The sequence below is a fragment of the Corvus brachyrhynchos genome, unplaced genomic scaffold, assembly GCF_000691975.1.
Source record: "Corvus brachyrhynchos isolate BGI_N302 unplaced genomic scaffold, ASM69197v1 scaffold106, whole genome shotgun sequence".
NCBI classification, from domain to species: Eukaryota; Metazoa; Chordata; class Aves; order Passeriformes; family Corvidae; genus Corvus; species Corvus brachyrhynchos.
The window spans coordinates 500216-515418 of record NW_008238834.1 but is presented as its reverse complement, the minus strand read 5'-3'; the positions used below and the strand labels follow the sequence as shown (position 1 = coordinate 515418).

General features: G+C 39.3%; 1 protein-coding gene across 1 annotated transcript in view; it reads right to left on the bottom strand.

The window, feature by feature from the left end:
- The window catches only part of CHST9 (carbohydrate sulfotransferase 9), a 95148-nt gene extending 79951 nt beyond the window's left edge, over positions 1–15197 (bottom strand). The window contains 3 exon segments of the mRNA XM_017738288.1: positions 7655–7863; positions 14440–14540; positions 14638–15197. Of these exon segments, the coding sequence (XP_017593777.1) occupies positions 7655–7754 (100 nt within the window). The 5' untranslated portion in view covers positions 7755–7863; positions 14440–14540; positions 14638–15197.
- Positions 15198–15203: the final 6 nt, after the last annotated feature.

The window sequence follows — 15203 nt, the reverse complement described above, 5'->3', positions numbered from 1 at the left end:
TCAAGATCAAACCAATCAAAATCAAAGCAATGGATGTGTGTGGTATTCTATTCCCCATCACTTTACATCAAGGGAGGCTCATACATGCCTGAGAACGGTTTCATCTATAGGGAAATGCTTAAAATACAGCATATTTTTCAGTTTTCTTGAGTAATGAATATTTACTGGTTTACAAAAAGCAGAATCTTTAAGCTGATTTGATTATTGACCCTGACCTTTGATAAAAATGAGTCAATTTGGAAGGTTTGGAAGGGGCTTGCTTGTTTGTTTATTTTAGAATTTGTTGTTGTTTAAACGTAGCATTTGAGAAAACTCAGCTAGCGCTCTCTTCTTTGTGGCTGAACACAGTAACATTCACTCCCACACATATAGCCACAAGGCTCAAGGTTGGAGGAGCTGTGAGGAAAAACACTATGTGCTGATGTGTCATGAATCTTCCCAGTTTCAAACTGACAGATAGGAAATGTCTTGCACAGGAATATGGTAGAATGTAGAAACATTCTTTTTCTTTGAATATGCTATTAACATAAATTAAAAAAAATACAAAAAGTGAGACACTCCTCTGAGGAAGTAGGGACCCAAATTTGAAAGCCCAGCCAATATTTATGCTGCTGTGAAATAATGATTACCGTTAAAAATAAGAAAGAACCAAAAATAAAACCAGGTTTTTTCACATTAAAAAAAAACCAAAGGCACTTCTCTTCTTCCTTGAATCTTTTGCTCCTTGACACAAATCATGTTTTTTTTCTAGCTAAATCATACACATCATCTGTCAGACATTAACTCCTTGTACACTGAAATGGCTCCTATTACTTGAAACCTGTCAGCCTCCTGATCTCTAAATGCTTGTTTCACACACATTGCAATATGCTCCAGAAATATCCCAAATTAACACCAATAACCTGTTTACAGTAAGACAAAATGAGTAAAATGGAAGAAAAAGACAGAAATGGAAGGCTCTAGAATGTGAATACAAAAAAAATGGTTCCATATAAACTCATTCCCATGTATCCCAATAGCTGACTGTGGTAAGAAGATAGGTTTCCATCTAAAATATTTCTCCTACCAGCAGTCTCTACTCCCATAAAAAGAAGGAAAATAAAGGGGATACTTTAAACAAATATATATGCATACCTGTATGTATATACACACACTTAAAGAACAGAATTTTCAATTTAATTCCAGTAAGAAACCAAAGGTTTCCCTTTGAATTTTGCAGAGACCACACCACGTTTTAACAGGACTGTTTGTAATCAAGCAACATATCAAAGCAGTTCAACATCAGACACAGAGGTAAGCAGCCTTAAATATACTGCAGCAGTCACCACTTGCTCTTCTGAAAATGTGCAGTGCACGTAAGGAAAATGGAACAAGCCATGAAAAGGAAAACATTCATCTTTTCATCATCGTTTCTAGAGAGTAAATTGTATGAGGAGCAGCTGAGGGAGCTGGGGATATTTAATCTGGAGAAAAGGAGGCTCAGGAGAGACCTTATCACCCTCTACAACTGCCTGAAAGGAGGGTGTAGCCAGCTGGGGATCAATCTCTTCTCCCAGGAAACCAGCAACAGAAAGAGAAGACATAGCCTCAAGCTGTACCAGGAGAGGTTCAGGTTGGACATCAGGAAGAATTTCTTCATGGAAAGCATATTTTAGAATTGGAACTGGCTGCCCAGGGAGGTGGTGAAGTCATCATCTTGGAGGTGTTCAAGAAAGACTGGACATGGCACTTAATGCTATGGTTTAGTTGACAAGGTGGTTATTAGTCAAAGGCTGAACTTGGTGTTTTGTACCACCAGAATGTGGAAGTTGGAATTTCTTCGAAACCAGAAAGATTTCTAAAATTAAATGTGATTTAGCTATAGGACTGATAAAAATAAAATGAATGAAATGCAAGATGAAAATGAACGAACAAAAAATGAATGAAATGGCTGCTAAACAGCCAGACCTGGGAAGAATATCCTCAGAAACAGATAAATACAGCCTTGAGTGTTATAAAATATGAAATTTTAACATTTTATTCTTAAAGTTTCTGGGGTTTGCAACTGCTGAAGACAAGGTGATACTCTACAATCAGTAGCTCAGAAAACCATCTTCTCTTATATTTAACTTTTACTTGTGTTTTTAGACCATTGTGGTTTGAGAAAATATCGATTTCACCTATTTCTTAATAGCTTTTTTTCCTGCAAAGGCAATTGTTCTCTCCCTACAGCTTCCATCTACTGAAAACTGGGGCCGGGGGGAAGAAGGAAACCCATTCTATGTTATATGGAGAAATTAACCGAATAAAATTTTGTAGCATTTCTGGGATTTCAGTACCTCTGCAGTCGTTAACCAATCAGCATTTACGGATCCTATTGAACCCTCTTTCTTTTGTGCTTCAATCCAATAATGGGGTAGATTTTTAAAAAAGCAAAGAAAGAGAAACAATTTACACAAAACCCACAGCATATTCCAACCAGAAAGGTAAAACCTAAGTACCCTCAGGCTCATTAGAACAGCCTCATTAGTAGCTGGGCATTGTAAACCAGCAAGAATTGTTTGCCATACCAGTGATGTTCTCCAGAAGACTTAAAAGACTCCCATAAACCACCCAGGACTTTGACAGCAGAAATATTTCAATGTTACTAGAAGAATTAAATTATTCATAATTAATAACCATTATTGAGCAGTGTTTTTTTCTTTATTTACAAACCTGTTTTCTACAAATATATTACTTTTGAGGTATTTTCTGAAGATTAATTAATAAAAATTATGACTTCTATGAAACAGTTGCCTTTGCAATTCATTACTTATGAACTATTCTTTAAGACACATCAGTGTTTCTTCACTTTAGACAAAGTTTAAATAAAAATCAGGCCAAAAAACCAAAAAAGAGTAAATATTATTGTGTGTACATACACATTCAATTGCTAGTTAGAGTGTCAAGGTAAGGAAGAAAGTCACTCCATGGACTCAAAAAAATTCACCAGATTACTAAAGGACCCAAAAGACCCCCTTGGATTACCAAATTTGGCAAGGTGGGGAAAAAAGCCCACCTGTTTATGCCAAGGAATATGTAGTATGGATACAGCCTAGGTGGTTACAACAATAGCAGACTAAATTGTGAAAGCTTGTGCTAAGAATTGCATGAAAGCTCATGGAATTTAAAACTTTTTTTTAAATGTGATTTTTATCTGAATTTTTATTTTGTTTCTTTACAAAAGAAGACCCGTGGCCTGAGAAATGAGTGTAAGATCTGGGTCATGAACGTCCTCAGGAGGTGGATGCACAAATTGCTGGAAAGCACATGGACTGCGGAAGGATGCCTGGGCAACCAGTGATGCTACAAAATTGACACCCTGCAAAGTGAGGAGATAGCATGCAGAAAGATCTCAGTACCCTTAAGGTGAGATACAAAACTGCTGGGAAAGAGAAGATGCAGACTTTTTCACCCTTGAGAACCAGAAATCTATGGCAGGGCAGTGCAGACCTTAATTAGTGGAAATACTACACTGTTCTTAAGTAGTCCTTCATAATCATGGACTTACTAGGCACACTTCACAACAGAAGAAATACACAAATTTTGAGGGAAGGGAAAAACCAATACATGGCAAAAACTCAAACAACAAACCCAGCACACAGCTCTAATCTCAAAGATATTCTCAGATTATTTTGTACTCATCAGTCACACTAAATCACAACAGTCCCCCTAAAAACAAGGTGTTTCAAAGTACAAAATTAGAATAACTATCTTAAAACTCCAATTCAAATCTCTAATATTGCAGGATTAAATCACAAGTGTCCTTTGTACCCCACAACCACTTAATTCAGGTGATTCATGGTACAGAACTCAACATCAGCCCTGGAAGGCCCAGCAGTTTGCTTCCCCTGAATAAGATTAACAGTGCTGGAAATTTCTAAGCATGTCATAAATAGTAATTGCTCCTTAATCAGTGCCACAATATTTGATGCTTGCACTGCATAATTCAAGATGGTATGGAGAACTGTCAAGTAAAGCTGTAGGATCCAGCTGAATTCACGTCAAGCTTCATTCATGTATGTGAATTTATATACAAGTGGATATATTTATATATGGAGAACATGAAGGGCTCCATACATATTGCATCATGTTGTCAACTAAATTTTCATCCAGAAGAAGTCTGTATGTATTGATGCTCACACCAGTCTATTGACAAGTTTGTTCCCAATTACTCCACCGAGGTGAACTGAAGATACCCAACAGAAGTAAAGATCTATCATCCTGTCTTTATACACTCCATGCCCAGAGCCAAACCAAGAAGCTCCCCTGTTCTCTCAGTCTGCTAATGTCTCTGAAAAGCCATCAGAGAGGACCACCACGTAGCTAGCAGCTGTTTCTTAGACATCTCTAAATGAAAGATTTTCCATTTTTTAAGGTATAGGGATGATAAATATGACTAGAAATAATCTGAAGAGTCCAAGCACAGTGGGAGGCAGCAGAAGACATGGCTGTGCTGAGAGGTACATCCAGCTGCTGAGCCTGCAGGTGCATCTGCAGTAGATGGACAGAATGAAAAATTAGAGGTGTTCCTGGGCTGGATACATTTGAGTAATGAGGGAAGTTTGTAAAAGTAAATCAGAGAAAAACATGCTTAGATAAGATCAGTCTAGAGCAAAATAAGACAAATGGGACTCAAATCACAGTTGAGATCTCAGAGATGTGAAAAGCAAGTAGAAATAAGAGATCCAAAAAGAGAGAAAGCAAACTATGAATAAAAACTTGCATTGGCTATAGTGTGAAAAATTATGAGTAGCTAGAGAAAGTAGTAATAAGAATGCTGAGTGTGAAAGAAAATAGTCCAACTTTAATACAGTAGGACAAACATTAAAAAGGAAATTGAAAACTACCGTATAATTTTCCAGTTCCCCCCAAAAATCTACATCTGATTGGGAATAATTCACACCACAGTTAGGAGAGCCTGAGAAATAAGCATGAACATTACAAACAACAACTGAGTAAAATTCACTATCTTTTCCAGAAATTGTGATTTATAAAGGCTCCAGATATTCAGAGGAACAGGGTGGTAAGGAGAAGCATTTCACAAGTGCAAAATAGACACTTTCCTAAACTCAAACACATCCAACTTTCCATCCCTTCAGCAACCAAATGCAAACATGAATGCTGTAGGTCTTGAGCAGGGCACCGTGGAAGATAAAAATAGTTCTGCCTACAACAAACACTTGTCTCTACAGGCTCGTAGCACGGCAATTGAGAAGCACGAGGCACACTTTCCATTTCCGAATAGAGCATCACATCACATGCTCAGCCACTTGCAGATTAAAACTAGCTGTCTTACAGCTGTGCAGCTAGCGAGGAGATTAAAGGAACGCATAAAATCCTTGCAAAGATACTTGTCAGTTTAGGATTCTCCAGATACAGCTCATCCCCAAAAAAGCCACAGTGCACAACACATGGCAATATGAAAAACACAGCAGAAGAGGGGAAAAAATAGATGGCAAAATGCCCATCCCTATACTTATGTATATTGTGAATATGCAAATATGTTGTATTTCATATTGACTCTTAAACAGCATACAGGAGGGGAGCATTAGAGAATTGAGCTGCAGAAGGTTTAGGGGAGATACAGGTGTTTGAAATAAAAAAGAATGGCTCCTAAAATGTTAAGTTGGAAAAAGAAGCAAGAGCAGACACCAAAGAATGAGTTTTTGCCATGTTCTTGCCAACGTGCATGACCACATACCTTCTCTACTGCTACTGTAGAGAATGCCAAAATTCTTTTTTTTGGATCTTGCTGAAGTGCTGTCACAACAGCAGTCGAATGAGGTAAAAGGGCACTCAGAACTGCAGTCACACTTTAAGCCCACGAACCATTATTTTCTGATAGTTTCCATTTTATTAAAGAAATGTTTCCACATGGAAATGACATGTGTGCAAGGAGAAGCCTCTCTCCTGAAGAAGATTATAGTAATATATCAAAGAAAACCCCAAAGAAAGCATCTGGTTGGCCAAAAGAACAGAGTATTTATTTTATTTTTCCTGTTTCTTTTTAATGGTAGAGAGATACATACAAAAGAAAGGAGTCAAAAAAACCTGCAGTGAGAAACAGCAACAAGGAGCAAGGAAAGAAAGGTTAATTACAGCACAAGAAAAGATGCGAGGAATGTGAAGAATGTCAGCAAGTAAATAAATCAATAATCTACAGTCATGATCTACATTCCTGAACTACCTTGAAAGCAAGGATATCTGCCCTTAACATTCCTGACAACAGTAGAGATTTTCAAGGAAGACCCCCTCCTGCTTCATGCTCAGTTTCTGCCAGCACCCTTCTGTCAACAACTGATTACAAGGGAATGTTTCCAAAGGGAGCCTGTATTACCTCTTATGAAAGTTTTGTTAATACAAGCTTGTGAATACCTTGGGACAGCCCAGAAAAACTAACAAGCCAAAATTCATGATGTGATCATTGCACTTAGCTGAAAAAAACCTCAAGGTCACTGTCAAACAATTGTAGGAATGATGCACTAGATTTCCCCCTCAACACTGCTCTCTAAAACATACTGGAGTCTAGCAGCTCATATGGAATAACAGCACAGATCAATAAAGCCAGAGACTAATGTGGTTTTACAGATATATTTCTTCACAATGGTATCAACATACGATAAAGTAAGAGTTTTACAGAGGAAATGAAAGCTGAGTGATAGAGACAAGAGGATCTAAAAGTCAAGACTTAATAAGTTGGAAACAAACAAACAAAAAACCACTGACAAAAAACCCCCAAGCAAATAAACCAACCAACCAACCAAAAAAACCACCAAAAAAACCCAACCAAAATTAAACCATGAAAGCAAAACCCTAACTCCCCAGTACAAGTATACAAGTAAAATTAAGGATATGCCCTTGATAAGGTGACATAATAGAAGTGGATCTGCAGAGCAAAGCCATGGGTGTTAAGGACCTTACTGACGCCCACCCCTTACACATTTTGTGGAGGGTTACTTCAGACTAACTCTAGACTGGTCCCATGAAGTGAGCTTCCAGTAGGGGTTGAGGTAAATATCCTGGTTTAGTTTTGTCCATAAAAGAATCTAGATCAAGCTGGGGTGCAAACCAAAATATCATAAATGGGGAACAACAGAAATACCATTCAGAAGTATAATCCTGAGCCAATGCTAACAGAGATTTACCTGAAGTTGCAATATGACTCTGATGCTACATATAAAAAGTCTTGTAGGCTCAGTCTCAAACAAACAACACCGAAAAGAAAGGGAAAGGATGATTCCACAAGCACTGTTGTTTAGAAGACCATTTTTGTCTATAAAACACAGCAGTAATTCTCCAAAAATTGCTTTACTACACAAAATGTAATGTACAAACCCCACAACAAATCATCATAGAGAATTATTTCTAAATTGGACGTGCAGAATGCTTTTGCAACACTTGCTTTTGCAAATGAAGCTGATACAATACGATTAGGTAGCTGGGGGCATCTTTTCATGTGATTGAAGAAATTTCTTAATAAAGTGTAGCAATTAAAACAAGACTATTTTCAAAGCCCTTCTATTGCCAAAGGGGGGGACTCTACCCCCAACTGTCCTCAGCAGATTTTACGGTCATCTTAAAATAATAGATGCAATTACATTAAAAAAAAAAAGAGAGAGAAAACTTGGTGTACCTGTATGTTGTCCTTCAATCCAAGCTTGCAGATACATGAAGAGGAGTAGACCAGCTACTCCAAACAGCAGTACAGACACGAAGACTTGTCTTAGGTTCATGACCCTATAAGGGGGCTTCTTTTCAGCATTCAGAAGGACTCATTGCTCACTTTCCTGAAGTTTTCAGCATGCCTGCATCTTCTTTGGTATCTTCCCCAGAGACAGCAACCTGGAATAACAAGAGAGGGAGTTTGTTCTCGTGTTACATTTTTATTCTTCACCAGAGACTGTGTAAACAGCATACTATATACAAGCTGGAACTCTCACAAGCTATTACATTCAATGCTTGTATTTCTGCTCACAGTCTTGATGTTCTTTCTACCCCCAGACAAGTTCCAAGCAGATGTGTTTCTCGAAGTGGCTGAAAAGACCATCCCACCTCCAGAACAGCAAACGTCACCTGCTGCCATAACAGAGGGAGGTGATGACCCAAAGGAGATCATTGAGTGTCACACCAGTACCCCACTCTGCTCACCAACCATCACAGCTGGGAAGCTATAGCAAGCAGCTGGAGCCTCCCAGGTGGCTGGGTCACACTCCAAGAGGCTGCCAGCCCCCTGTGATGGGCAACCCAGCACCTCTGTTTCTGGACTGTATAATCATGTGCCCCTAAGGATGGATCACCCCACGATGTGATCACTCTGCTCGCAGAGCCTCGGCATCGGTTCAGCCTGCACATCGAGGAGTTATACCATGATGTTCACCCTCAAATAAATCCAAGTTTAGTTTTGCAGGATTAGGAAATGTTGGCATAAGATGGTATCAGTAACACAGCAGAAAATGAATTAATGGATCATCTTTTTACTCAGCTGTTTTGCTACATGGAGAGGGACTTGTCAGGAACTCAATTCTTGCTACTAAGTTTAATGGAAATGAGCTCAAATGTAAAAACTTATCAAAAAGATTACTTTCTTGTACAGCAGTGGGCCCAGAGGAAGTAAGTAATTTACCTGATACCCTGCACTTGCCACAAAGGGGCCATAAAATTCATTTTATAACATCAGAACATGAAGACACTGTGGATCACTAGAAGACAACTCCCTAACCTGAATGAGAATGTGCTCAGTTTGAAAGTGCATTAGAAGCTGAAGAGCAGTTGTTGGAACTGGCCTGCACAGGAAAAGAAAATGCATTAAAATTCAGCATAATGGACAGCCTTGTCAGTGCATATGACAGAAATGTCTGATGAACTACCACAAAGAATGCTAGGAAAGACTCAAGCTTTTAAATGAATACAGCCTACTGGAAGATATTTGAAATATAAAACGGTTGAACACACAGAAAAAGAAAATGCAGGCACTTAACAATTATTCTGAATCATACAAGTACTCCATGTTCCACAAGTTTGTATTTTTTAATAACTCAGCACTGTTATATCTATAATTGCTGAGTTTCTAAAAATACAGTACACATAAAGCTTAGCAGGAACTCCCATTAAAAACAGCTGTTGAATGAACAAAGTAATTACATTAGAAAGACAAAAAAGATTTCAAGAACAAGAGAACTGTTCAGGACGTTTCAGATGTTTTTCCAGTTCCGTGCCATTAAACTATATACTTCTCTTAAGCACAGACTGGCTGGCAGAAAATGTAAGCCACAGTTTAAATATTAATCATTTTATGTGTAATTGTTCCATAGAAGACAGATAGCTAGACTTTTAACAGAATGTAAATGTTCTGTCTGAAGTCTTTTTTGTAAGGGTCATGAAGCAACTGGTTTGAACCAGGCACATGAAATGAAGGTGAGAGAGGCTTTATTCCACTTTGGCCTTTCTGCTTTGATTCTACTGAGAGAGAATTTCTTACGTGTTATATACAAGAACCTGTTTGTGGCTATTGTGGTGATGCACAGTGTTGGAAGGAAGCTATGAAGATTGGGCAAAACCAAAGAAAATGCTTGGTGAATGCTGTGAAATGGTTTTTGTATAGGTATGGGTAGTGGAGCCTCCTTTCACCCAGCTCTTCATTAGCTGTTATCACTTGTACCTTCCTCTCCTACAGTGCCTTCTCTCAGCACTCTCAGATCTGCAATCTTCTTATCTATGCTACAAGGCTACTTAGGTCTTTGCACCTAACTTCAGTGCTGCAGCAAATGCACTGTTTGCATGTCTTCAGAAGTCACTCTACTAATGAGACAGAGGCTTCCCAGTGTAAGCAATGCTTCAAGAGCCACTAGTCATAGAACCAGTGAATACAAACCTCTTCTGTTTTCCCACAAACAAAAGCCATGTTGTTCATGTAACAGGACATTGAGAGCAGCTGGATTAGGAGGGAAAAAAGGCAGCAAATAAATAAGACGTGACTGTCTGAATAAGAATCTTTGAAATTAATTACTTAAGTTGGAGGTACAAGAAAGCAGGAATCAGTTGCTTGCTGTTTGGGATTCACAAGCTCCTCTCATAATAAAAAGGTGAGGAATCCAGACACACACAATGACAGCGCATGCCTCCAAATAAGCCCACTTTTATGATGTTGTTACTTTTTTCCATCTCTGACTACACAAACCTCCCATATATTTAGCCCCTCTTTCTGAAAAACAGTGTCCTTGAGTGGGCAAGAAAAGCTTTCTCAGGCCACATGGATGATGCCGAAAGCAAAGTGTCTCATACCACATCTCCATGAACATTTCTGACACATGTAGGCTGGCACTGCTGCTCTCTCCAGCCACTTGCTCTCATCCTCCCTGACTGCCCAGCTCTTGCCACCACCATGAGGGCTTACTGACCAAGTTTAACACATTACAGCCCACAAAGAATTTACCCAAGGGACAGTGGCAGTCATTTTTCCTAGAGCAGGAGCCAGTATCACATACATCCATGACCCATGACAGCACAGGATATACAGCTCACCTTGCCCAAACACCATCATGGTTGCATGCAGCACCGTCTACAAGCCTTGAAAGGTGATGATGCAGATGTATAGCAAAATAAGGAGCACTATTAAGCAATTTAATTTGTTAATAAGAAAACAGATGTTTTTCTACTAGGTTAGTTTTGGTTTTGAGTGGAAAGAAGTTTGTAAAAGGAAACAGCAGTTCAAGGTAATGAGGGCTTACTGACCAAGTTTAACACATTACAGCCCACAAAGAATTTACCCAAGGGACAGTGGCAGTCATTTTTCCTAGAGCAGGAGCCAGTATCACATACATCCATGACCCATGACAGCACAGGATATACAGCTCACCTTGCCCAAACACCATCATGGTTGCATGCAGCACCGTCTACAAGCCTTGAAAGGTGATGATGCAGATGTATAGCAAAATAAGGAGCACTATTAAGCAATTTAATTTGTTAATAAGAAAACAGATGTTTTTCTACTAGGTTAGTTTTGGTTTTGAGTGGAAAGAAGTTTGTAAAAGGAAACTGCAGTTCAAGGTAGTTTGTTTTGTTTTGTTTTGTTTTGAGCTACCAAACACACCCTAAGGCAAATTCACTCCACCATCACAGTCACTACAATTATCTTTGTATCAAGAGTTTACATGCTGCTTCCAATTAGTTTAATTTATTTAAATTTAATATATATGAAACTGTATTCTTCATTTACATATTGGCTAAGTTTTAAGCTTAAACAAGAGTAACACTACTTTTAATTAAGATTACTGATTTTAGCTCAGGTTAGAATCTAAATACATCAAACCAAACTCTTCTGCTACCTTTTAAGATTTTAAAGGATTTTCAGCTTGAATGAGTAATTTAATTTATTTAATACAGTGATTTGTAACCCACATATGAAAAAATTATAGTGACATTTAGAAAAGTCTGTGTCTGGGAGTCTTCTAGTAGAACTTGAAAAATGGCTGCACAACACTGACAAATTTGCTCCTTTTGTATTAAAAAGCAACCGTCATGGATTACACTCTCAGGCATCCTGGGCAAGAGGAAATACCTGCAAATATTCTTTAATCAAGACAAATGTTTTCTTGTGGCTGTGAAGAGCCAAGAAGCTGTTACTTTCAACCCAAGTATTTTTAAAAGAGATCAGCCATATACAGACAGAAGTTCAGCATCCCTGCTTAAGCTGTCAATCTTTTCTTTGCTCCCTGTTCTGGGCAACGTGGCTCCCCTGGGTGATACCTGGACCATCCTGCTGGGTGGCTCTTGCTATAAGGGAGCTAAAGTAGCCCGAGAAACTGCTCTGTGCCTTACACTTGTGCTGGACTAGATTCTTGCTTTTGCCCAACATCACCCCCATCTCTTTGGGATGTATGTCCCATGTGTTTCAACTGAAGCCACACACCCCAAAATTTCAAGTTCTTTTGAAGAAACTTGAAACTTGAAGAAACTGGAGAGACACTACTACGTATCCTTTTCCATCATGGAGAAGCAGTAAGTCTGGCAGACAATAGCACAACGTGCCTTAGATGACAAACACAAAAAATATTTAGAATTTTTACGGGTCTAGAGTAATTTACTTCTGAGTCCAAATTGTTTAGCAGTTGTCAAATATTCAGAATTTCAAGAATCCTCATTCCACTGATATAAAATCCTTGCATTTTCCCCATTGTGTTTTGGGTTCAAATAGGTATATTCCTGTACAAGGCCAACATAAGCAACTGAAATAACAACAGCCACCCAAAAATGGGGAAGAGTGCACCTCCTGCTTTTGGCATGATTCCTCCTTTCAGTACATCATCCAACTTTTTCTTCCTTGCAATCAAATATACCTGCAGCTGAGGAGAGGCACCTCAGCACTCAGGTACCATTCTGGCTCCTTCCTATTCTAGACCACACAAAACCAATGGCATCTGGTCAGTATGTTTGACTAACTTTAGATTTTCTTGCCACTGTGACCCTCACCATCACCTAGTTCCAAAATCAAGAACATATAAATGCAAAACATTAGCTTGCCTCAAACTATTTAGAAACCTTTCTTTTTAATTTCAGCTTTTTTTTTGATTCACCTGGAAAAAAATAATATCAAGAAGCAGGGTTAACCAGCAAAAAACAGATGAAAAATCCCAGACAATCTTTATAATGGTCAAAGCATTCATATTACTGTGGGATACCACAAATTCCCACCCACCCAGTGTCTCCTTAGACACAACTGAATTAATGAAAACAAAATGAGTAAAAGAACACAGAAAGCTACTGCAACTGCACAGTTTTGTTGTTTTTTTTGTTTTTTCATTTTCTTCCCTCCTTCCTTTTTTACCTCAAGAAGCACTACATTTTGTGATACCTCCACTGGAGTTATCATGGCAAGAAAATCTTGCAGTGAGGAATGTTCTGCTGGACACTGGCCCAGACTACTTTCAGCTCACTCAGTGGAAGGAGGCAAGGATATCTTCTCACTTCAACGCTCCCCCTCCTCCCTCACTTCTCATCTGTTAGCTCATGTCCCACTTCACACGCAGATGATCCTCCAGGATCACCTTTCCACTGTCCACATCTCATCTTTCTGGCTTCACAACAACTAGCACAAGGCAGAGCTCCAGCTCTTAACAATGCTCACACAGTTCCTCAGATCAGGCAGTGCTACTTTTCATTCTGGTTTATTACAAAGGCTGCTAGAAATAAACATTCAGTATTTACTATTTTGTATCTCCAGCAAGTTACGCTGTTACGGCTGGGTGAAGGCAAAGGCCTTACAGAAATTTGAAGTGAGTAAAAAGATCAAGATAGTCAAACAGTGGTGCTGAGAAAGTTCGTAAAAATTAAAAAACTGAACCAACCAGCCACTCATCAAACACCCCCCAGAAAAAAACCCAAACAACAACACCCAAAAATCACCGCAAACCAAACCAAAATTCCCTTTAAGTAGATTTCCTATCCATAGGAATTTACTAGGGGGATACAAACATCATTACAGGCCCACTGTTACATCAGTCCTGCTGACAACTCAGCAACTTCTTCACCTGAAGAGCTGCTTATAAGAAGGCTGTGTTAAAGTGTAATTGAAGACACCATCTGGCCTGCCCAACTTTTATTACTGGCAATAACAGAAGATTACTACCTACCAACATTGCAAATCAAGTTAAGAGAATTCAGTTAGAGCTCCATAAGACACAAATAATGAAATTTTTTTATGAAATGTATAGGGATTTCTCCTCAAAGGAGAGACCTGTTTTTATCAAAGTGAGCATTCTTCACTCACCCACTGCCAATTATGAAACAATAAAGCCCCGCTTTATTTTTTCAATATTATGAAAAAATAAAGCTTAAAAATTTGAAATTTTAACAGCAGTCAGGAAATTCCAAATATCGACATCACCAAGGCAACTTCTCACCCAGTCAACCTGTACGTATTTAACATTTTTCAACTCCACTCTCCCTTGTTACACAGAAGACCACAATGTTGTTATAGCAATTACATTTTGTTATAAATGCACTTTATAGCATACAACATATTATACAAAATTAATAACATGGCGAAGAAAATATGGTTTTCATTTGATTTTGCCATTTTAATCTATTAACATCATTAGTTCATCATTATCCTTTTGATATACTTCCAAAGAAAAAATATCAATTTAATGAAACAATGGACGTAAGCAAGGCTCAGTGCTTCTGAGAACACGTGCACCACTTACCTGGTCCTGCTTCTGAACCATAAATCCTACTAAACTTCGGACCATGTTGGCTAAATGCACATAGCAACTTGCCTCAAACACTTGTAGGTTAATTTAAAGCTGCAGTTCTAAACAAACAAAAGTTATGCTTCTGTTAAGAACATATAAATGCCGAGTTGCGCTACCCATGTGTATGCAGGTTGACACATCAGCATCACGGAAAGTTTTGGTTACTTACGGAGAATAGAGAAGACACAGAAAGCATCAAGTTTGCAACTTCACCAGTTCACCAGGATGCTCAGTTCCAAGGGTGTCATCCTACAGCTGCTGGACATCTCACTTCAAAAAGGAAAAATCATTATTATTAATAACATTTCCCAGTCAGGACCGAGGGACCTTAGCAGAAAAAGACGAGTTCGGCATGCTTAGGTCTTACCTGTCTGAAGCACTCCTGGGAGTCAGTGAGCAGTGCCATGGAAGTCCCCAGATTTTGGAAAGTTAAACAAAAACACTGCTCGCAAGACAGAAACTTGATTTCTCTCAGTCTTCTAGCAGGATTGTAGGTGGGATTTCTTCCCACTCTCAGGATAAGGAACGTTAGCAAAAGGACTGTGTCAAAGCCAGATCTTCCCTTTTCTGAACTGTTGAAATGACACAGTCTTGTTTACGGACTGCAGGGAACCGAGGTGCTATCAGCATGCCAACAAGACTCGCAGCCTGCCCCAGTCATTCACTCTACTGCTAGAAAACGCACAGGCAAAATACCAGCCCATTTTTTTATTCTGGAGACGTGCCACGAATTCCCGATTCCCGGTGTGTGACGACGGAGGGGTGTGTGTGGGTGTGGGGAGTCAGCAGAAAAGTTGCTCGGCGTGCGGAGCGCAGCCCCGCGCGGTGCCGCAGCTGGGGCTCTGCCATCCCCTCAACTTCTGGGGACGCGCCGCGCCCCGTCGGGGCCGCTCCCGGCGCTGGAGCCCCCTCTCCTCGGACACGGCAGGGGCC